The 24,610-nt window shown below is 39.7% G+C and overlaps 1 protein-coding gene across 1 annotated transcript in view; it reads right to left on the bottom strand.

Moving 5' to 3' along the window:
* Window positions 1–24,610, bottom strand: part of LOC107107198 (chloride channel protein C-like) — a gene marked incomplete at its 5' end in the record, with an annotated part of 86,874 nt that overhangs the window by 27,862 nt on the left and 34,402 nt on the right. Inside the window, 2 exons of the mRNA XM_015407457.1 lie at window positions 3,233–3,412; window positions 11,410–11,576. Coding sequence (XP_015262943.1) covers window positions 3,233–3,412; window positions 11,410–11,576 — 347 coding nt within the window. The remainder of the gene's footprint in view (window positions 1–3,232; window positions 3,413–11,409; window positions 11,577–24,610) is intronic.

The following is a 24,610-nucleotide window of genomic DNA, read 5'->3' as shown; positions in this document are numbered from 1 at the left end:
AAATAAAATAAATAAAGTTGGGCTTTTCATCATATTATATGTCCTTTTACTGTCATTAAATATTTTGTATTTACAAATGCTGGATGCCTTCCAAAGCGTGCTTGCAACACGAAAGCTTATACCTTGAATAAAACTTTGTTGGTCTTAAAGGTGCCACTGGATTCAAATTTGGTTTAAGTCACAAAAGCAAGTCTTTAAAAAATAAATTAAAACCTTTAAAAGAGCCCTGAAGTATTTGGAGTATTTTTTTTTGCAATGGTGTTCTTGCAAGCTTATATCATGGCAATTATAGAGAAAATATTTTGTTGTTTATAAAATTTCTGTTTACCAGAATAAGATTTTTCGCACATTTTATAAGTTTGCCACGAAACTGCCTTCACGCTTTTTGCACCCTAACTTGAAGAACAAACATCAGTTTTTGTGGAAATGAAGACAGTCTTGTACAGTGTCATTATAAACAGTTATGCTGTGAGACCAAAAAACCCCACATGTATTGTTACCAATGATCCCTCTGTTTGCGAGGCTTGTGAGCAAAAATTCTACTTTGTAAGCTACTGACATTAAAGTTGTGAGCAAATGATTTGGCTACTGCATAAATTAGTTTGCTCTAGAGCCATTCTTCATGAGCTAAGACAAACATCTGTGAGCCAGAGGTTAAAAAACTGTGAGCTTGCTCACACTAACTCAGCTTAGAGGGAACTCTGATTGTTACACCCTGCCCCCCCACACACTACTAATGGAGAAGCGTGCTTCCTTTGGCTCTTGTTTACCGAAGCAAGCTATCACAAGCACTGCAGACATTGCTATACCATCTGAACTGTGACATGTTTTATCTTGAAAAGATTCAGTCAGGTAAAAGAACAAAGGGAGGCCGCTGTTGATTTTTTCTTTCCAGGTAACTATCTCAATTTTATGATCAATTTGATCAGGTACGTTTTTCTACAAAGATTTCTAGTAAACTTCAAAGTGTCTTGAAGCTTTTGCCTGATTAAGAACATAAGAGACGCCAATGTTGGATCAGGCCAAAGGCCCATCCAGTCCAACACTCTGTGTCCCACAGTGGCCAGAAATACCAGTGCCATCAGGAGGTCCACCAGTGGGATTCAGAGAGGTCCACCAGTGGGATTCAGAGAGGTCCACCAGTGGGATTCAGAGATGTGCACAAAAAAGATTGTTTGGGGATCATTTTCTTTCACTAAATTTATGAGTAAAACTATTAGTTTTGGTTATTAAGTTAGTTTGCTTTTTCATTCCCATTGGTTCTGATGTGAAATACAGTTTTGGCTCTTCTCTCCATCTCACTGAGATGAGATTCTTACAGTTACTACTTATTCCCCCAAGGGATCCTTCCTGTCAAATTTCAGATCAATTAAAAAAGTGTCACTGTTTTATGGAAAATCTTGTAAAAGCAGGCAAAGGGAGGCATTTGGCCACTCATGACATTAGGTAGCATAGCAGACAAGCCATATAATGATAAATATTTTTTTAAAGCTATTGGACAGCAGGCATCCCATTTAAGAGAAGTAGTGTGATCTTGGTACTGGCATACAAGGGTCAGGACAGGATGTAGTTTTCAGTGTCACCACCCAACTGCTGACATTGCTGTGTAAGCTTTTTCTCCTTTCCCGAACACTCAATTACATGGTACATGGAGTTCCATAATCTGTAAAATCTGTTTCGAACAGCCCCCGGCCCTTGTAGCCGTGGGGATGGTGAGATGTCTTTGCTGCCCAGCTGGTGAGGCAGGATGTTAAGTTGCGGCAACGTGCTGCAGGGGAGGTGAGGCCAAGGAGCTTTTAAATTGGCCCCCGCCCTCCGTGGCCGCAGTTCTGCGGCAAAGTTCATCCCACCCTCCCGCACTGTTTGTAGTTCAGGCTTTGGCTGGTTGCCCAGTTTTGGGGGCCGGGTAGGAATTTTTCGCCCCTTCCTGATTGGAACCTTGGAGAGGGTGTTTTTGCCTACCGTGTACTGCAACAGTGGTGCACAGTTATTGTAAGGTTGGATCTGTGTTAGTTAGGTTGGTCACTTATGGTTGGGCAGGGTTTTTATGCTGAGACAGGTTGTGGTCTGGTGAGCACCAGCTGACACCCCTTTTCTTTGGGGATGAAGGGGTCAAGTGAGTACAGTCTTTGTGCCAGGCGGCACGGGGCGGGGAAAGCAGACTGCCTTTAGGACAGCCCTGATTGGTCCTCCCTTTGGGCCATGTGGCCTGGAGGTTGGGCCTATGAGGCTGTCCTACAACAGCTAGCCGGCTGGGTGGGAGCCGTGGCAGTTGGCTCTCGCTCGGGGCAGGATGGCTCACCCTATTTCACAGGACAAGGGAGGGGTTGTTTGACCTCTGGCCTAACCCATACCACAAAATGTATTGCCCTTGCCGTTAGTCCCAGTTTAAGTTGATTGTTAATAAAGTGGCCCTATAGTTAACCCAACACTCGTGTCCGCCTCTTTATTCCGGCTTGGGGGGCAATGAGCTGTGCCTACTTGGGCACTGTGATTTCTTCCTGCGTTGCTAATTGTAATGCATATACACTTCTGAGAGAAGCTGCCCAATTGCTGCTTGGCAATTTTCCCTTTCAATTTCCTCCCCCCCCAAAAAAACAAAAGATATTTCCTAGAGTCTCAAAGCCTGTGTGGAAGCCATGGGATTCTGATGAACAGGGCTGCAGTAAAAAGAGAGAAGAGGGCAAAATCACTCCTTCTTCTTTTGTCAGTGAACCAGCAAAACACCTTGAAAAGGCAACCTATCGGAGCCATGCCCTTCAGTGGCAAGATCTATGCAACTGTGTGTATCTGTTACTTATCTGGTGAGTTGTTCTCTCGTCACACTCCCACTTCACCCTGACCTTCTTGGACTCCAAACCAAACAGCCATATGTTAGAATAACAGAATCTAAGATTTCCAAATAATATCAACTGTCTTTTATGTTTCAGTTTGGATTATAGTAATTACATTAATAAGTAGACACTTCTCATTTTGTAGTTGGATTACTTAACATCCAAATGTACTACTAGTTACTGATAAAATATTAATGATGAGGAATATGTAGAGATCCATAGATACAACAGTGGGTAAACATACACGTACAGTTGTTTCAAACCATAAAAAGAGAAAATTGCTAAATATCTCAAAGCCTCTGGTTCAAGATTTGCACTTTCATAATGCAGTACATTACAACTGTTGTTCTAGCCCAAGGGCACACAGATCTGCAAGGAATAACATAGCTGTATCTCACCGTGTAATTGTTCCCAGGAATACCTCTGCCTGATCTGGCTTAGATTTGCACACCACTGGGAATCCACTATGGCAGGTGTTGGTAAGGAGCTGGGCCAAGAAAGCAACGTTTTCCTTTAAATGGAGGACTTTGACACTAGGCTTCATGACATCGCTGGCTGCAAACAATTCCAAATTTATCCTGAAAGACAGAAAGCAGACATCCAACAATATATTTAGTAAACAGGAAGCAAGGCGTGCTGTACCACGTTAGCATTTGATGACTTTATAATGTGTTAGTGAATTACTTCAAGCTGCAAATGAATTAGTTTTATTTGAGAATATTTTATTGAAAATGTAATTAACCAATAAACACATTATCAAACATGGCCTTCCTACTTATGAGTAAGGGGTATGATAAATTTAACCAGATGCAAGTATTGGTTTTCTAGGACAGGAGAAGAACTCTTAACCAGCTTCTATGACTTTTTAAGCTTTTGGTTTTTCAAGTCCTAACTGAAAATGAAATCCTTAGAACATCACATTCAGGACAGCAAAAGTTCTGCGTGGAGAAAGGAGAAGTAAAAAAAAAAGGCATTCCCAGTTAAGTGAGAATGGCTAACATAGCTCAGAACATCAACATTTTGCCTCTGGCTATAGTCACTGATGAAGATAAGAAATACAAAACTTATCCTGTGCTAGTGTTGCATGGACTGTACTCTGGCACAGTGATGAACACAACTCAGCAGTCATATCACTAGCACAGGTTACCTCATGCTAGGTGACCAGTGGCTTCCTTGGGCACCATTCTCCGACTGTCTCCTATCTACTGCCCTCAGAAGCCTGCAGTCATATCAGTGGTGGAGAGGCAAAGATTTTAGTAAGGAGGCACAGTTCAAAAGACTACTTTTAGATGTTTTTATGCTTAAACATATTTTAGAAGCATTTATCGTTATTACTTTTGTATATCTCATAATATTGCAGGGTTATTAATATAAGTGGATCAAGGGATTCATGTCTTTGGCATGCCTACTCAAATATATAGACCAGTTTAGTTGTTTTTAAGTATTTGTTTTCCGGTATGTTTAACTTAACAGTTGTTCGTAGTGGTGGATTTAAATAGAAATACTTTCTTCTCCCTGCCAAGTGAAGGATTTTTTGGTTAGCGGAGTGCTCAAAGACAATAACGCAGCAGAGTCTATCTAGTTTGTGTATGCTTTATTTTAAGGATCTCCATTCTAGACAGAATCAAGTAGAGACGGGATTCTAATCTAGTCTGTTGCCATGCAGCCACCTTAAATGGCATATTAAAGACTCTGTAATATGACTGCCTTACTGAACTGTGAAAAGTGTGTGCCAAGACAATGGACAGAGCTATGTTCCCCAAGAGAAGTGCCCTATGCTGGACTATGGAAAGTACACTGTGACCAAGGGGAGTCTTGAGCCTAAGTAGTATGCTAAGTCAGATGAGGACCTGGGACTACAGAAGCCTTCTGCCACTGAACTCCTGAATCCACTCCAAGCACCTGGATGCAGACCAGCAGCCCTGACCTCCATGCACGCAGGAACAGCAGCAGATCAGAAAAGAAGCTTGATAAAGGACAGATGTTCCTGAACAGAACCCATGAGAGAACATCTTCTCCATCACGCAAGCATTCCCCCCACACACCTATGTGTGTTAACTTCACCTGGAACAACACACATTCCTCTCCCTCCTGAGCTAGCCTAAGACAAAAGGATGTGCCCAGCGACAGACAATAGCATCAATCCAGTCTTCCTGTCACCCATCAAGATAACACAGCTGTCAAGCATCTGATCATTAATCCAAAGCACTGGCTCTGCAATGTGATTGGTTCTTTTCCTTCTCTCCTTTGTCTAACCCCCTTCCCCCAGAGGTGTCACTCCCTGCCAACCATTAATTTTCAGTTCCCCAGCTATTAATTCCTTTATGGCCCATCCAGAGGTTAAGTTTTCTAGTACTTCCTGGGGACCAGGGGACCACATGGGCCTTTTTGCCTTAGGTCAGATTTTAGGTATTTAAGTAGAGCCCTCCCTGAGCACTCTCTCTCTTGTCTTTTGCCTCTTCCTCTCCTAACCCCATCCTACCTTGTATGGTTCCAAATCTAGGCCTGTTTGGAATCAGCCCACATGTGTTGCTGGTCTACTCACGATCTCTTCCCCCTCATTGTGTTTTTATTTTTCGCTGCATGATCCAAGCGTCTTGTCAGACAGGTAAAGTATTACCCCACCAATGATATTCCTGCTCATGCAAATGTCTCTATCCTTTCAGCTCTATATTTTTTGTTTTGAATTGTGTATTGTGAATGTTTGATTATTATTTGTATGCTTGAAGAACCTTTAGTAAAGAAATCGTTATTTTAGCTACACAGTCTCTGCATCTATTCAAGGGCTCTTGGAATTCTGACTCCCATATAGACAGGTTATGATCCTATATTTTATGCCTATTGCCATTTAATATTCATAATTCCCCCAAGCTTATTAACTAATTCCCCAATTTGGCTAACAAGTCTAACTAGCTAGGATGGATAGAGATGCAGGAAGCATGTCCTGCTGTCATGGTGCCAAGATGGAGAAGGCTAGCATAGTGTGGAGAGAAGGTGTCAGGGCGAAAGGAAGGAAAATTCCCTGAAAGTAGCAATCTACACATCAAAGGGATAGCATCAGAGTAGTAGAAAGGCCTATCTATCTCTCTGACTCTCTTATAGACCCCCTCTGAAGTCAGAGGCTAAGAGACAACACAAAGTCCTTCACTTCCAACACTAAGTTCCACCTCAGCAAATGGGAACCAATGAAACCAGATGGGGAAACTATCAGGTCAGTGAGAGAAGGTCCTAGGAGGCTCGCCTGAGAAAGAAAGGCATGTAGGAATTCTTTTTCCAGTGACTTCACCAGCATGGCATGGCTGGCAGCCCACCACAGCCCACCTCACCACTTTTTCAAGTGAGCTCAGCCAGGACTAGAAAAGGAAAGAAGCCTGGAGACTTTAGTATTATCTGAAAGAATACTATAGATGTGATCTAGACAGCATGTATTGTAGTAAAATTGTTGCCAGAAGTTAATTTAACACTATGAAGAGCTCCAAAACTGACAGTTTGAAATTGTGGGGGAATAAATACAAACTTGCCTGCCACGAACTGCATAAATTATGTGTTACTATAAGTATTCTTGTGGCAAACATTCCAACAGGAAAGAACTTTCTCAAGACTTTAAGAGGGGAAAGATTATCTGCGGAACTGCACACCAAGTGACTTGCTGATTCTGGACCCCTGAAAGGCCTAGGAAAGGGTTCTAGCCTCCCCATCTACCAAACATGCCAGTTTTCTATGTGCAGGGAATTTTTCATATGGAGAACTTTTCAGTCATATTAACCCCACCACCACCACCACCTTCAGTATGAATTGATACAGACCAGAAACAGCTTTTAAGAAAGCTACAAATAGTGACCTTCTAGGCTTTTCCAACATTCCCTGAAATATCTCCCCTCCTCTCCCCTTTCGGGTGCTTAACATCCAGCCCAATGGAGAGATCTGGGGAACTCAAAAGCTTGTGGTTCACTATTTGGTGATGCTTTGGTTGGTCCTAACAAAAAAACATTAGACTGTTGTTGTTTTCAGATTTCCCCCTCCCCATGGAGCAACACAAATTCTTCATTTTAAAATCCAGAAACAGGTTTATTACCTCATCTGTTATTTGAGAACTAGGCCTTAGCATGACAAGAAGTGGTAGCATATATCTAGTCTTTAAGACCATGAGAATATTCATCCTGAAGAGCAGGGGTCATTTGGGGGGGGACGCGGGGGGACGCCATCCCCCCGGGTGAGGTGCGGGAGGGCGGGGCCTGGAGCTCCCTGCTGGTGCCCGCTGGAGGTCGCCGCCGGCTGTGGGGAGGACACACTTCCGGTGATGTCAGGGGGTGTGGCATATGCTAATGAGTTATGCTAATGAGTCCCCCTAGCTCTTTTTCTACGAAATGACCCCTGCTGAAGAGTATGCTTTAAACAGACTTTCTCATGAAGATCAGCAAAAGAGGTGTTTCTCCTCATTCCCATACTTTTATTCCTGGATGGAAGACTTGCTTTCTGGGTTTGGTGGGTTTTTTCCTCATGCTCAGCTTACTTCACTTGGTGAGAATGTTTACCCACGGAGTAGCTGAAAGACTTCTTCATTGGAACAACATTCGCTTTTAGTCTGACTTCTTGTAAACCACTGTTTTATTATCCTAACTATTGGATCTTATATAAATATATTTCAAGAGCTTGTTTTCAAGATTACTTTATTTTCATGATGGTTGCCAGTAGCATTTAGACACAGCAGCCAAACCTGTTTTAATCAGTGAATTATACAGAACATTCACAAGTGACAATCATACTAGACAGTTACTTGACTCTTAAAACTAGTCATGCCATAATTAAACCTGTTAAGGATTTTTAAATTGCTTTACCATTTATTTTGTTGTATAATTTGTTTAGTGTGGACTTGAAACACTAATGAAATCTCCTTGCCCATGGTCATCTTGAGTCCTTGGGTTCTACCAGGTTACTCTTCTGATTCATTTGTACATTCTGATTCTTGGTTGATTGCAGAAGAATCTCATTGCTCACCTTATTAACTCAGTGAGCAAAGGAGTGGCAGGCTCAACTGTTACTCCCAAGCAACAAGAAGGGCACATAAAAAGGCAAATGCCTGGCAATCTGTGGCACTAGCTCAAATGGAGGTATGGAAGTTTAGCTACACAGAGAGCTGGGTACTTAAGTTTAAGATGTGTTTGGGTTAATTTAGTGTCTGTGTCACTTGTTTCCCTAACATGGATTTAAACATTGTATTTGTTTAGCCACTATTCGTCAAACTGATGACTAGTGGCTTTCCAGACATACTCTGCTGAGAACATAAACAGCAAAAAGAATGAATGGGTTTTAAAAGAAGCACTTTTCAGGCTACTCTTTAAAAAAAAAGCTTTCAATGGCTGCGGTCACACGGGAGGCTTTGATCCGTGAGAGGGATGGATCGGGGGCGCATCAAGCAGGTGCGATCACACCGCAACATCTGGGAAGTGGTGCGCACCCGTCCCCGATCGTCTCTTCCTGCCGAAGGTGCGGATCAAAAAAACCCCTACAAAACACTACTACTTACCAAAAAATCCACAGCAGGGGAAGCCGTGGGATCGCCGGCGCACCCATCTCCGGCAGCATGTGAGGCCCCCTGCCAAACTACGCAGGTGCACACATGCGCAGCGGGCTCGCCTCGCTCACCCATCTGTGGCTTCCCCCCCGGCATCTGATCATGCCGGGGAGCAACTGTGCGGCGGCTCGGGGGATCTGTCTGATCCCACCGCCGTGCTTCTCTTTTGATGCGGCCAGTATAATCCTAATTAGATATGCCCCCTTCTACATCCATGGCAATTACTGGTCTTAGAAGGGTGTAACTCAGTTTAAGATTGTGCCGTTAGTTACCCTGATTCAGTTGAGGGCTTCTTTATAGAGTTATAGTCAGAATCAAAGCAACTTTCAAAAATCCAGAAGATGTTTTTTATATTAATCAACTTCCCTGGGCCAGGTTTCTACCAGTCAAAGGACTGGAAGTTTTACAGTGTTATGTTTTCATTTATTTAATGTTCTAAACCCTCTCACTACCTGCCCATACTGGTTCATTAATTATGGCTACTGTAACATACTTGTTAAAAAGGTTTCCAAGTGATCTCCAGCACAGATCTTAAAACAGTTACAGGAGAATGTTTCATTATTTGATATCTTCCCATGCATTTCTATAACAGAACAATTCAAAATTCATTTTTAAAAAATGCGTAGCCTGTTTCCTCTCTCTCAAACAAGAGTAACCACCCAAATTCCAAAGAACCGTGTACTTTCTCTCTATATACCCAGTAGGACTTACAAAGTAGCTACACAGAGTGACATTTTTTTAAGTTTTTAAAAATCCACAGATATACAAATATTATTGTGGCTGTATGAATTTGAATAGCATGATCTATATTTTTACAGTGGCAAAAGTAGTCACTTGTTTTTAGGTAACATGACAGAGCAACAAAACACCAATATAAACTGTTAGGGCCAAAGAGATGAGAACAGATTTCTCACATTTTTTCCATGTGTTGACAGCTGGGGAGGGGGTAAATAAGTCTGGAGAGGTGAAAGAAGGTTTAACCATTTCTCCCATACTATTTCCTCAATTAAAATTCCTTTCCACTCCAGTTCTATGCTGTGCCTCATGCAGAAAAAGAATTCAGGTGCCCTTGACTTGCATACCCTCTGCAGCGCATACACTTTTCCTCTGCAGTACAAATAAAAGCTCTCAAACCAGTGCAATAGAATGGAGGAAAGAGTTGAATTCCCTCTCTTCTCCCCATGCCATGGCTCTGATATGAATGTTGTACTAGGATCTGGACTAGCCAGGTTCATACCCCCACTCGGCCTAGGAAGTTTGCAGGGTGATCTTGGCCTTTCTCTCAGCCTCACCTACCTCATATAATCATTAGGATAAAATGAAGGGGGGAGAACAATGGTGTAAGCCACATTGGGTCCCCAGTGGGGAAGAAAGCAGGGTATAAACATTTAGTAAATAAATAAATCTGTCTGCTATTAATACTTGAAAAACAAGCATGTCCTCTCACATGCTTGGCTTACCTCAAAGAACCTTCATCATTGCAATCTAAACATGCGGTCAATTTGAATCCCAAGGAGGAGGATAGGAGTCTCTTCATGGTGAGCTGCTACATACAACCATGTTGTAACACAGAGTCACCATACAGTCAGATTTAAAGCAGCCACAATGCAGCCACTTGGTAGCCATCAACTCACTTCTGTGAGCTTTCCAGAAGGTTGATCTTGATTCTGACAACCATTTCTTGAACTAAAATTTTTGTAGAGGGTTCATATAAAATGTACACATTGATTAACTGATGCATGCATTGCATATATTTATTTTATTTTACTGGGGGGGGGGGGTGAATGTATGGATTGTATATATTGATTATCCCTAGCTGCCATTTCCTTTGGCAGACAGCACAACCTGTAAATGCCACAAACAGAGAGACTGTGCTCAACATTTCTAAAGAAGTCTCCATGAAAGTAGGTCAGTTCGAAAATTTACGGCACTGACGCAGCTGGATTGCTGGGTTGCTTTTAAGTGGAAGACCTCAGTAATTTTTTCTGTCTGCCAGCTGGTAGCCAGATATTAGAGCAGCCCTAACTAATTAGCTGAATATCCCATCCAGCAGCTCCACTCACTGTGTGTTCCACCTGCTAGCTACCGCATCTGAGAGCTGAACAGGGATCAATGCAAACCAAAAGTTACGGCTCCAATAGATGGGCCAAAGAAGCCTCTTTCTAGCCAGTAGAACTATTCTGTTTCCCTCTCAGCAGGAAGTCATTCATCCTCTGTATGTTATATATAAAGGCCTGCAGAAGAACGGATGATACATAAGCACTCCAGAAGTCGGAAACAAGAAATATTATTTCCATATGCTGCTTCCATGAGTTTCCTTCTTCAAAATGAGTGCAGTAAGTGATTTGGTTTGTGATGCTTTTCAACACACAGAAACACAAGCACACCAAAGTCAACAGCAGGGATAGAGAATAAGAAGCTGCAAAGAACAACCGGTTGTTCCGAGGCAGATTCTTGCTTCAGCAGCTGCTGGGATTTTGATATTCTATGAGTCAGATACTAAGGAAGGAGTACATGATACTACAGAACATACTCTGAGTCCAGTGGCACCTTCAAGACCAACAAAGTTTAATTCTGGGTATAAGTGAAAACAGAGTGATTTAGCTTGTGTTAGTTAACTCCTTTATTTGTATGCTAATTTGCTTTCTATCATCAAGAAGACACCTCCACCAGCAAAGGGGGGGAAGGTGATTTCAGCTGATTCTTCCGTTCCACTGTAGACCACCCCATTGTGCCCAGTGCTGTTTCTGTGGATACCCTGAAATCCAGGGATGATATTTGGGGAGACAAAGTAGGGTACACTGGGAGGGGGGAGAGCAGCAAGGTACCATCCTGTGAGCTCTCTTTCACTTGTGGTTGCTAACTTGCCACTGAATATAAGCCATCTGTTTCGCCTTGAAAATGCAAGATGTCTTATAGACTGAAGTTCAGTCTAGGCAATAGTTTTCTGTCACTGTGAGACAGTGCCCAGCACTCATGGGAAAGATCACATTAACTCACCAGTTTTTCTTATGACAGACAAATGGCTCAGCGTCTAAGTAGGGGATACATTTGAGCTTGAGTAAAGAACTGTACAGAGACATGTTAAACCAATCGCCGACCACCTTGGCTAACATGACAGCCAGCATGATGAGTAACAAGGACTGCACATCGTTTGTAATCTCTACCTAGAGTTGGAGGGAAATGAGAATAATGATCAATATCAGCAGGCTTCACATTCAGAACTAAGCAATAAAATCACTCCATGGTAATAATGGAAAAGATTAAATTGAAGCAGTTTTTTAAATTCTGTAATGCTTACATAACCAATATGACCAGTCAGTGTTTTCCTCACATTGTATATTGAAGGTTAAGACCAAGAAACATTGACAATGTAGTGAATGTGATTCACTGGCAGACTTCCCAGCTCACATTCTTACCCTCTACACTATTGTATGATATAAACAAGGAAAAAGAGACAGGAGTTGCTGCTTCTCTGTTCCTTATGCCACTTATCTTTGGGAATACTCCAATTTACTATACATTCTGAAACACCCACACGGCATTTGTCATTTCACTTACTTTTTTAATTAAACAGGTTTACTCTTACACACTAATAAAATATCACTTCTCAGAAAAAAATGGAGGATTTCAGTTTCTTATAGTCTAAGGAGGCATTTGAAAGACACCCTCATTTGAGATTTCTTTATTGGGAGAAATGATACTCAAGTCACTGGGCCAGGCTGAATTGCAGTACAAGGATTTGCAGTGAGCACTTTATTTCCCCCTGCATCTAGGGTTGTTAGACCCCTGCTGAGGGGGATACCCCTGCTTTGGTGGGGGTTTTCCCCACCACCGGCCAGCTGGCCAGCGGGGAAAGTCCCACTCCCAAGTAGCCTAAATGGTGGTATGATGACATCACCTGGAAGTTGCCAACATCACATGGCAATGCTCTAGTTTCGGGGCAAAACTCTATGGTAAAATTGCTTACAAACCATAGAGTTTTGCCAAAAAAACCCCACCCCAGAGCGTCACCACCCCAACATCAGTGGCACAATGACGTCACTTCAAGTGATGACATCGTGCCATGCACACTTCATGCGCATGGCAGACGATCCAGGAACTGCACACCACTGGGAATCCACAGGAACTGACCCATGAGCCCCAGGCGGCTGCCAGGAAGCATCTGGCAACCAGTGTTCCCTCTAAGCTGAGTTAGTGTGAGCTAGCTCACAGTTCTTTAGCCTCCAGCTCACACATTTTTGTCTTAGCTCAGGAAGGATGGCTCCAGAGCAAACTAATTGATGCAGTAGCTAAATCGCTTGCTCAGAACTTTAATGCCAGTAGCTCACAAAGTGGAATTTTTGCTCACGGGACTCCACAGCTTAGAGGGAACATTGCTGGCAACCCTACCTGCATCTTATCCCCCATTATTTCTCTCCTCCTGGCAACCCCTATATCTTCAACTTTCCTGTTTCCTTCTGTCCTTCCTACCCATCAACCTACTTACATTTTATCTTCAGCTATATTTATTTATTATCTATTTACTTCATTTATACCCCCATCTTTCTCCCCAGGGGGGACCCAAAGCAATTTACATCATTGTCCTGACATTCATTTTATTCTTACAACCCTGTGAAGAAGGTTAGACTGAAAGGGAACGGCTGGCCTAAAGTCACCCAGTGAGCTTTCAGACCAGAGTAGGGATTCAAACCTGGGTCTGCCAGCTCCTAACTATTACATCATGCTGGAGTGGGGTGACTGCTGTTGAACAGCAGCAAGCACCCAGGCCTGGATATGTCATGCAAGTCACATGATACCAGTCAGTCTCACATTTTAGAGTTACCTTATTCATTCAACTTCAGATCTGTATTCAGGTTTCACCAACAAACTACAGTGTACTTGTGCCATAAATGAGCCTGAAATCTTTGGGCTCATGCACACATTCCCTCCCTCCTTTCTCCTCTCCACATCTGGAGCTCAGATTGACATTTGACTTAACCACAATCTGTTGTTACATCTCAGCTGGACTTTTTTAGCTGACAAATATATGAACATAGGAAAGAAGAAACTTTATGTAGCCTTTATTGATCTGAAGGGTGCCTTCAACTCAGTGGATAGAAATAAGCTATGGAGCAAATTAGCTGACCAAAAGATAGATCCCCTTTTGTTAATCTTATTAAAGAAATTACACACAGATACAACTTGTCAGGTAAAATATTCTTCAAAAGGCCATTTAACTAGAAAAATGCTTGTTTTTAAAGCCGTTAAACAAGGGTGTGTGTTGGCTTCATATCTCTTTAAACTATTCTTAATTGATTTACTGCAATTTTTTAAATCTTTTTTAAATATTATTTTTATTATTTTTAGAATTGCAAAGGTTTCTGTCTTCTGCTCATTTACATTGGTTACAGAGATTTCACACTTCATAAAATATAAACATACATATATTACTTGCACTACATTCAGATATTAGCCAGTATAAATTTACAAATAATTCAAAGCTATCTATCAATTTACTACCTTCATAAATTTAACCAAATTTTGTTTCCTTTAACCATCTATAAAAACAATGCCAGTATTTATCAAATACCTCGTCATTTTTTTCTTGTATAATAAATGTTAGTTTCTCCATCTCTGCTACATCAAATAGTTTATAGAAAAATTCTTCCTTGGTTGGTACATTTTCGTCTTTCCATCTTTTGGCAAATATAATCCTTGCTGCAGTCAAAATTTGCATAATTAAGTATAACTCATGTTTTTTGACGGTGTCAGGTATAATATTTAAAAGAAGCATTCTGGCGTCAATGGTATTTTTATTACTAATATCTCCTCGATAATTTTATTTATCATAATCCTTTTTTTTTTTTTGCTTTTTTACATAACCACCACATATGGAAATAAGTACCATTACAGTATTTACACTTACAACAATTTTTTCCTATATTTTTATTAAATTTATTAAGTCTTACTGGGGAGATGTGCCATCTATAAAACATTTTCACAATATTTTCTTTAAAGGCACTTGTTAGAACAAATTTTATATTTTTTGACCATATCTTGTCCCATTGATCTAGGTCTAAATTATATCCTAGGTCTGGAGCCCAAGCTATCATTGAGGGTTTTACCTATTCATCTTGCATTTTCCATTCGAGCCAAAAATTGTAAGCTTTTCTTATAAATTTTTAATTGGTGCCAAGCCATATCCTGTCTAATTCAGTCTGATTTTCATAAAACCCTATTTTCTTGTCTTTTGACCACCTCGATGCTAATTGCATTTTCTCCCACCAGGTCATATTTGTATCTTGATTTTTTAAAGTATTTTCTGGAATCAGATTTCCATTGCTATCAAGAAGATCTTCATATCTCCACTTAGCGTATTTAACATATAGAGAGGGTTTTACAAAAGCTTCCATGGGTGATACCCACCTGGGGGGTTTTATATAGTATTTTTCCTTTATCTCTCCCCATGTTTTATATAGTGCACCTCTAATTGTATGCTGTTTAAAGTAACTATGTAGAGACGCTTTGTTGTATCAAAGGTATGCATGCCAACCAGTGTTCCCTCTAAGCTGAGTTAGTGTGAGCTAGCTCACAGTTTTTTATCCTCCGGGTCACAGATTTTTGTCTTAGCTCAGAAAGGATGGCTCCAGAGCAAACTAATTCATGCAGCAGCCAAATTGCTTGCTCACAACTTTAATGCCAGGAGGTCACCAAGTAGAATTTTTGCTCACAGGACTCCACAGCTTAGAGGGAGCCTTGGTGCCAACCCATCAAAAGATCATGGACTTCGAGTTTTAGTAATCTTACATCTTCCAAAGTAATCCATTCCTTTATCCAAGACATTGCTGCCACTCTACAATAAATGGACCAATCTGGTAGGGCTAACCCTCCTCTTTCTTTCCTTTCTTGGAGATATGTTAGCTTTATCCTTGGTCTCTTCTGTTGCCATATATTCTTTTATACGTTTTTCAAGCTTTTTAAAAAGATTTGATTTCTCAAGATGGGGATTGTTTGAAAAAGAAATAATATATGTGGTAACACGTTCATTTTTACAGTTGCTATTCTTCCAAATAGCAAGAACTGTAAAGTTTTCCAGGTTTTTAAATCCTTCTTAATTTCTGCAATTAATTTCTTATAATTATCATTAAATAGGGAACGGCATCTGTTAGTCATCAAAATTCCTAAATATTGTACTTTTTTGCAGACTTCAAATCCAGAGATTTCTTGTAGTTGCGTCCTCAATTTTTCTTCACAGTTTTTCAATAGTATATTGGTTTTATTTTTATTTACCTTGAGGCCTGCCACTTTGCCCTATTCATACACAGTATTCAAAAATTGTCCTAAAGATGGTTGTGGGCCGTCTAATATGAAGGTCATATCATCTGCAAATGCCTGGACTTTAAATTGTTCACCTTTTATTTGCAGTCCTTTAATTTCTTTTTTCTCCCTAACCTGATCTAATAAAGTTTCTAAAGCAAAAATAAACAATAAAGGTGACAATGAGCAACCTTGTTTTGTACCTTTTTGGATTTCTATATTCTGAGTTAAGTCTCCGTTTATTGTTATCTTGGCCAGCTGCTTATCATAAATTGCTCTGATCATTATTAAAAAATGTTTTCCACCCTCCCATCTTTTTAGTTTTTCCAGCAGAAAATTCCAATTTATGTTATCGAAGGCTTTTTCTGCGTCGATAAATATCAAGGCCATCCTCTTTTCTGGCTGTTGTTCGTAGAATTTCAAGACGTCCAATATTGGTCTTACATTGTTTTTAATCTGTCTCTTTGGTAAGAAACCTGCTTGATCTTTGTGTATAACTTGTAATAGTACCCTCCTTAACCTTCCAGGCAGGATATATGTATATATTTTATAATCAACATTTAGTAGGGATATTGGGCTGTAGTTTTTTATTTCATTTTTCTCTGTCCCTTGTTTATGTATTAGTGTAATTTGAGCTTCTTTCAAAGAAGCTCATTTGTCCTTTATCCATGATGTTATTTATTACGTTTTTCAATAGTAATGTCACCTTGTCTTCATAAATCTTATAAAATTCTAAAGGAATCACATCTGGTCCTGGTGTTTTTCTTTTTCTTTTTTTCTTTTTTTAATTTCTTATTGCTTTGGTTATCTTGCACATAGAGATTGGTTTATTTTAAAAAATTTGGTCTTCAAAAAACTTTTTCTCTGTATATTTTTCAAAAAAAAAAGATATATATCGTCTTGATGTATTTCTTCTTCTTGATATAGCTTCTTGTAGAACTGTTTCACCACTTTTTTTAAGTCTTCCAAGGTATGTTTTTCTTCTCCATCCTCATTTTTAAGCTCTTTCTTTGTCTGTTCTTAATTTATATGCCAGCCATCTTGTTGGCGTATTTGCATTTTCGAAATGGTACTGTCTTACATATTCAATCTTCTTCGCAATTTAGCGGATGTAAATTTTTATTGTTATTTTTAACATTGTATGTTTGGATCTGTTGTCTTTATTTTAGTTTCTTCTTTCTTTCTTCTTTTCTTTAATCTGGTTAAGTTTTTCATTTTCTTGTTTTCTTTTTCATGCATTTTGTTTGATGAACCATCTCCTAGCGCATGCCTTGAAAGTGTCCCAAATTGTTTCTATGGAGACTTCTGGTTGAATGTTTTCTTTAAAGAAGTTTTGGAATTCTAGTTTAGATTCAGTTATAAATTTTCTATCTTTAAGTAGCTGTGTATTCAAAGTCCATCTTTTTCTTCTTGGTACATCCAGCAAAGTCAACATAATTGGGTTATGGTCTGCAAAGGTGGCTGGGAGGATGTCTGTCTCCCACATATCATTAACCACCCCCGTAGATATCCACACCATGTCTAACCTAGACCAGGATTTATGTCTGAGTAAAACGTATAGTCTTTTTTATCAACGTTCCTGGTTCTCCATGTGTCAATCAGACTAAACTCTTCTACTGTCTTTATAAAAGTCTTTGGAAGTTCATTTCCTTGTTTGATTTTTATTTGTTGACTTTTTCTGTCCATTGTTCTATCAAAAACCGCGTTAAAGTCTCCTACAAGGCAAATTTAATCAAATGTTTGTTTAGCCACTGTTTCCCTTATTAGTTCATAATTTTTTTCTTGCTTTTATTACAGCGCACAGATGTTCACAGTTAATGCTATTTTATTTTGTCTTTGAATTTGTATTATCACAAATCATCCATCTTCTGACTTAAATAGCAGTTCTGGGTGTAGACTTTCCTTGGCGTATGTGACCACTCCTCTTTTTTTCTTTTTTCCATCTGCCACAATAAAAGGTTTTCCCAATTTTTTTGCCTCTAAAAATCATTGCTGTTCTTTTTTGATATATGTCTCCTGGAGACATACCACATCTACCTGAAGTTTTTGTATTTGGTGGAATATTCTTGATCTTTTTTGTGGTGAGTTTAAACCATTTACGTTAATAGATATTATCTTTAAACCATTTACGTTAATAGATATTACCTTTAATTTTTGTCTATTCATCTTTCTCTTCTTCTGTCGCTGCCTTCTTGTCCCTCTGTTGTTGTCTTGTGACTATTTGCGAAGGATTTATGTCTCTCCTTCGTCTATTTTTCTTTTTTTTCTTTTGAATGTTTTCTGGTTTTGCTGTTGAGAGTCTTCATCCATATCAGTTAACTCTTCCTCCTGCCATCCGAAATCTTTCCCATGCCTTTCTATAAAATCTTCAAGTCTGAATATCAAATTAATCTTGTATTTTTACCTTCATACATAAAAAATAATCCTTCCAGCAGCAGGCATCTATATTGTATGTCATTTGCTTTTAGGAGATTGACCAATGATAGATAATCTTGCCATTTTTCTCTGACCCTCCAGGGAATCTCTCTAAGAATTCTGATTTCTGAGTCACGCATATTAAAAGGTGTTTCGTTTGAGACTTTGAGTATCTTATCCTTGATTTCTCTTTTAGAGAATTTTATGTGGACTTCTCTTAGAACTTTGTTGCACCTTGCATACGCTGAGTTAAGTCTGTAGACTAAGTCTATATTTTGGGCCATCTCTGTAGATGATTCCATTTCCAGATAATCAGCCAATGCTTGAGTTAGTTCTTGTTTTAGGTTTTCCTCATTTTTTACAGGGAGATTTTGCATTCTTAACATATATGCAGCTTTGTCCATCTCAAGATTTATTAAAGAGTCATCTAAGGTTTCTTGCTTCTCCTTTACAGTTTGTAATTGTTCATCAACATCTTCAATTTTTGACTCCATCTTATTTGTCAAATTTATAACAGTGGCTATCTCTTGATTATTTTCTGGTATTTGTTCTTTAATTTCTTCTGTTTGTATAGTCAGTTGGTTTGATATATCAACCAATTTGGATAGTTCCTCTAGGTTTTTTTAATTGATTCTATTGCTTTTCCTACTGCTGTTTCTACTGCTATATTTACAGCAGCTGTTACAGATTCTTGAATTAAGTTCTGTAGATCTTTCGAGGACAGTTGTGAAGGGTTCATTGTAGATAAGGAGACTGAGGGACATCTTCCACTGCCTGGTTTATCCATTTCCAAGTTTGTGAGGGAGTTTCAGAATGTTTGCAATGATTACAGTGTTATGGGGGTTAGGCACCCCTATAAAGTTTTGTAATTCAGTTATATTCCAGTTAAGATCTTAGAATAATTCTAATATAAATTCTAAGGATTCTTTCCAGGTATGTAGCTATTTCTATTTTGGTCTATTCTAACTATAACTATTTCTATTCCAATATTACTTTGACTATAATTATTATGTATTTAGTCACTTCGTTCACCAACTTATTTTTATTTCCTTAATTCCTACTAAATCCTAAACCTTAGTAGTTTTTACTATTCTATTCACTAATACTAATAAGGCTACTAAAATCTATCTATATCCAACTATAACTAATTCTAATCTAGTTTTATTTTTGAGATTTTATAGACTTAAATTGAAAGGTTAGCTTACTTGAATCTTATAAGCTTACATCAAACTAATTGATTCACTGGACTTATATATTATATCTTTCTTTATCTGTGTCCTATTTCATGCAAAACAATCCTTTAAATCAGAGTCACATAAAGCAAAAAAAAATACACAGTGAAAGGGCTTAACCCCTTTATATCTATATATAACTTTCCCATCCCTTTTTGTTACTTATTATCTTCTTCCTTCTAACATTCGGTCTTCTTTCTTCTGTCTATGGGTTCTCCAAAACACTTTTCTTTCAACCCCACTAGGTTTGGTGTTTACCAACACAATCAGCACAGTCTAAAGGTTTTACTTTCCAGCTCTTGTGCCCCAATAAACAGGAAGCTGTGTTCTTTTTAGTCACTGAACTGTGCGGGGTAGTCCTTTGAATCCTATGGTGGTTTTTTCCCCCTTAAGCCAGCAATCGCCAACAGACACTAACAGACACCAAAATTTTAAGTCACTCACAACTGCATGGTCTGTTAGTTTTTTATGCAGTTACAAAGGGTGGCGAGTAGTCTGTGCACTCTGTTTTGCCGCTTCTCCATCTTTAAAGCTTCACAGTCTACTAACCTAGCAATTATTGATCTCCTGACACAGACTTTCATGGTGTTTCATGAAAAAAGCAGCTTGTAGGGTAAGGCTGTACATAAATCACTTGAAACTCAAGGTGTTTCTCTTTATGGGAAATCTCCACCCTGTGGTTCTTTGGTCTTCGGAATTTACCCAGCTGGAGGAGCCTCACTGGGTGTTGCCCCGCCTTCTGAACAGCTTTTGGTCTGACAGAGCTCGCCACCACTTGTTTCTGTTGCTGAAAAAAAAGCTCCTTGCTGTAAGCTTCTTCCTTGCCACTTATTTGGGAACCCTGGCACCCCCAATGAGGTCTCCTCATTCCAGAAGGTAGGGTGAAAATGGCGGTTTTGGCCAGGAGCTCGTCCCAACCACATCCGTCGTCTCAACCACAATTTTTTAAATCTATAAATGGGCATCCACCCAAGCTAAATGAACTCCCAGTTCCACTATTATTGTATGCCGATGATACAACTATTCTTTCCCACACAAGAGTGGGATTACAGAGATATCTGAAAGCCTTGGATAACTATTGTCATCTAAATTCACTCTCTATAAACTATTCTAAATCTAAGGTTGTAGTTTTCTCTAAAAGTTGGCACCCACAAAAATGGTATATTTGTAACCAAGAAACTGAACAAAACAAATGTTATAAATATCTAGGTTTAACATTTAATTACAATCTCAAATGGGTAGTTCATTGTAACAGAATAATTAATACAGCTAATTTCTCTTCTTCTCAGATTAAACATTTCTACTACCATAAAGGCAATCAATGTTTCCCTGCAGCAATCAAAGTCTTTCAGGCTAAAACTCTATCTCAAATACTCTATGGTATTCCTGTGTGGATTAATGCCCTGAATCAGAAAATAGAAAATATTCAGGCCATATTCTTGTGTCAACTTCTTGGAGTGCCTAAATGTGTACCTTATACTGCAATTTGTGCGGAAACAGGTTTGCACCTAATAGAAACCAAAGCATGGATCATAACCTTTAAATATTGGCTTCAAATTTATTATACGGCAGAATCGGAAAGCTTGCTTAGCTATCTTAAAAAAGATGCTCATAATGCTGTGTGGTTGGGCAGGATTATAGATAAACTTAAATACATAGGAATTGCAATGGAAGACCTCTTCCTATCTGATGAATCCTATGCCAATAAAAGGTATGACTGACTGACTGATCTCAGATACTAAGTTATGTCCTGTACAATATTATATATGCTCACCTGCAGTGCTTGGTCTTGCTCAACCCATTGGGAAAATGGCCAACTATTTATGTGATCTTGAAAGTCCCAAAAAAGGAGAGCATTTATGTTAGCTAGGATGAATTCCTTTCCTTCAAAAGTTGTTTACGGTAGATTCCTCCAAATTTCATATAGTGCCCCACTCTGTCCTTGTGGGGCAAAAATTCCAGATTCCATCCAACATATATTGCTGGACTGCCAGCTATATTCTAATCCCCGGAGGGAACTGTTTGGTAATCTCTCCCTCCCTCCCTGTAATCTGGTAAATGGGATTGACTATCGTCGCGTATTAAAAGATAATGAAATAGAAATCACAAGGGCTGTTAGTAAATTCCTGGAGAAGTCTATTAAAATTTATGAGGGGCATGTCTCACTATGAATTTTATATATCTTGAACTGTATATTTTGCTTGTTCCTACCCACAGACTTGGATTCTAAACCAATGTGTGAACAACAAACAAACCCCTGTTTGTTAAAATGCCCCCCAAGTTTAGACATCATAAAAATTGTTATGAAACCAAAGATTGCCTAAACTGGGAAGTCTTCAGTCTCAGCATGGCGAACTAGGAGAGAAGGAAGCGAAGAGGAGAGAGGGAGCATGTGAGCCAAAAATGTCAGGATCATTCACAAATTGTGGTTTATTTGGTATGCCTGAATACAGCATTTGTCTATGAAAAACACCCTAATTGGAAAACTACATGTACCTCTTGAATCCCAGGCACCAGTTGAAGGAGTTTCAGCCAAATGCATATTGAATATAATTCTTCCTTACACTGTGGATGCTTCAAGATAACTTGATATTTAGTGGGAAATGAAGAGGCTTTATGTGGACAGGATGCTCCTTTTCCTTAGACAAATGCCAGTAATAGTATCTGACAATGAAAAGCTTCTTAGCCTGGAAGGTTAAGTTACCTACTGATGAGATAAAACCCCTTGTTGCATCTCCCATTAAAAGGAAGAAACTGAACTTACTTTTAGAGCACTGTACTTAAATTATCTGTAACAGCCACTGCTAGAGGAAAGCCATCTGTTGATTCCTGTTGCTGAGAAGCCCCAGATCCACAAGAGCAGCTGTTTTCGCCCCTTGCCTTCATTCCAAGAACTGATTAAACCGGGGGGGGGGGGGCGGGATCATTAGGATTTTTTATGATTTTGTAGATGATCAGTTACTCAGCTTCAATTAATTAGATTCAGAGGAGGCATGGAAGGGAGATGCCATGCTGAGTATATACTTTTCCAATTAGCATAATAATACGAGTGAGTAAAAAAGCAATAGATTAAAAATGAATACTTATCCAATTTCGAAAGATTTCTAAAATCAGAATGTGTACAGGTAAAGTGCTGTCAAGTCACAGCCGACTTATGACAACCTCGGTGAGGGCCTTTCAAGGCAAATAAGAAGCAGAGGTGGTTTGCCATTGCCTTTCTATGCCAAGCCTTCCTTGGTGGTATTCCATGCAAGTACCCTGCTTAGCTTCTGAGATGTGACAAGATCGGGCTATACCATGCTGCCTTCCCTACCAAAATCAGAATAGTAGTGTTTTAATATTGCATATTCTAAATACTTAAAAAATGCATTTGCAATTTCATTGTTTTAAGTGGAGTTGCAATAACCTGAGAAGTATTCAGAAAATGTAGTGTGGAAACTCTGTTAGAAATATCCCCCATTCTGACATATGTTCACTGATTTTCTCATAAGTCAATAAGGAACACTTTTTTCTGATCTCTTTCAAACAGCATACTTAGGAACAGTCACTGTTATGCAAAATGGCATTCCTACAACCTTTGTTAGTGAACAAATGACGGACACAAATGAGCCATTAGGCTGTTCTTCAAGAGAACCCGACATCTTTATTCTGTCCATAAAATATAAATTGCAGGGTCATATCGCCTCAGTTTGCCTTGGTGCCATGCAGGAAAGGGAAGGGGTCTCTAATCCTTCAGCCTGCATTCAGGTTCAGTATGCAATACTAGTTCCCCCACTCTACTATTAGCTTTTTAAAAGAGAAAAGATGAGTCTTTTAAAAGCTTGTCATCTGAGATGTCTCAGGCATCAAATAGTTGCTGAAGAAGACTCACATGTATCTGAAATCCATGTAATGCATAAATGAAATGTGACTGTTTAAGACAAGTCCAGAGACTTATCTTTTTGTGGTTCCTCTGTAAAGTACCATATTGATGGTACCATATAAATAACAACTTCAAGTAGTACAAAACACAGTAGCTTATTTGATATCAAATGCTAGCCAGTATGAGCATATTAAAGCAGCTTAATTGGCTACCTGATTGGTTTCAAGTTGTTATGTATTAAGATGGCTGTGACTGTGCATGCCTGGCCATACAATCAAATCAAACATGGACCTTTGAGTCCGAGAACAATAGACACCGCGGATCCTAGGCATGGATCAATGGGAACGCCAGGATTCTGCAAGGAACCTATAGTTACTGAGGGCATGTACATAGAACCTATCACGGGAATCGGGGGGGTGTTGGGTGTGTGTGTAGACAAGAATATAAGCCGGCTGCAGACCAGCTAGTTTATCTTTTCGTTTCCTAATGTAATCAATAAACGTGAGCTGATTTCACCATGCTACGCCTGGAACTCCAGTACTTTTCACAAGTTCAATTTAATGTGATGGTTTGTATCATTAAAGCTGTTCACAGCTTAGGACCCACATATCCAAGGGACCATCATTCCGCACAAGAGCCACATGCCAGTTACACTCACCAGGGGTCATTTCGTAGAAAAAGAGCTGCAGGAGCTCATTAGCATAACTTATTAGCATATGCCACACACCCTGACATCACCAAAAATGTGCACCAGCCCCTCTGACAGGCAGAAGCACCTGGGATCCATTCTTTCCCCCCTCTCCCTTCCCTTCGCCTCCAAGTTTGGCGAAGGAAAAGGGGAGAGGGAGGATCTCAGGCGCTTCTGCCTGACAGAGCTGCTGGCGTGCCCACAGCCAGCCTGGGTGAATTATAGACTCATAGAGTGGGAAGGGACCTCCAGGGTCATGTAGTCCAACTGCCTGCACAATGCAGGAAATTCACCAATACCCCCCCACACACCCCAATGACCCCTGTTCCACGCCCAGATAAAAAAAAAACCTCCAGGATCACTGGGGGCCAAACTGGCTTGGAGAAAAATTACTTCCTGGCCCCAAAGTGGCGATCAGCATTTCCCTGGGCGTGTAAGAAAGGGCCACAAGAACTAAGCACTGATGCAACCCTTCCTGCTCTACCTCTCGTGATTTGCCTAAGTTCACACAATCAGCATTATGATCCTTTTAAAGTTGAAAGCATGATATAAATGCAAAGGACTAGTTGTAAGATTATCTGTAAAACACAAGACCAGGACGCATCTCACTTCTGGCAATCACTTGGAGAGACCCTATCACTCAGTTTCTATTGCCCCACACACACCCCACACTGGAATAAGAACATAATATCAGGCCATAACACA

The sequence above is a fragment of the Gekko japonicus genome, unplaced genomic scaffold, assembly GCF_001447785.1.
Source record: "Gekko japonicus isolate JY-2015 unplaced genomic scaffold, Gekko_japonicus_V1.1 scaffold611, whole genome shotgun sequence".
In the NCBI taxonomy this organism is placed as follows: Eukaryota; Metazoa; Chordata; class Lepidosauria; order Squamata; family Gekkonidae; genus Gekko; species Gekko japonicus.
Note: the sequence above shows the minus strand (reverse complement) of the source record. Positions and strands in the feature narration are given on the sequence as shown.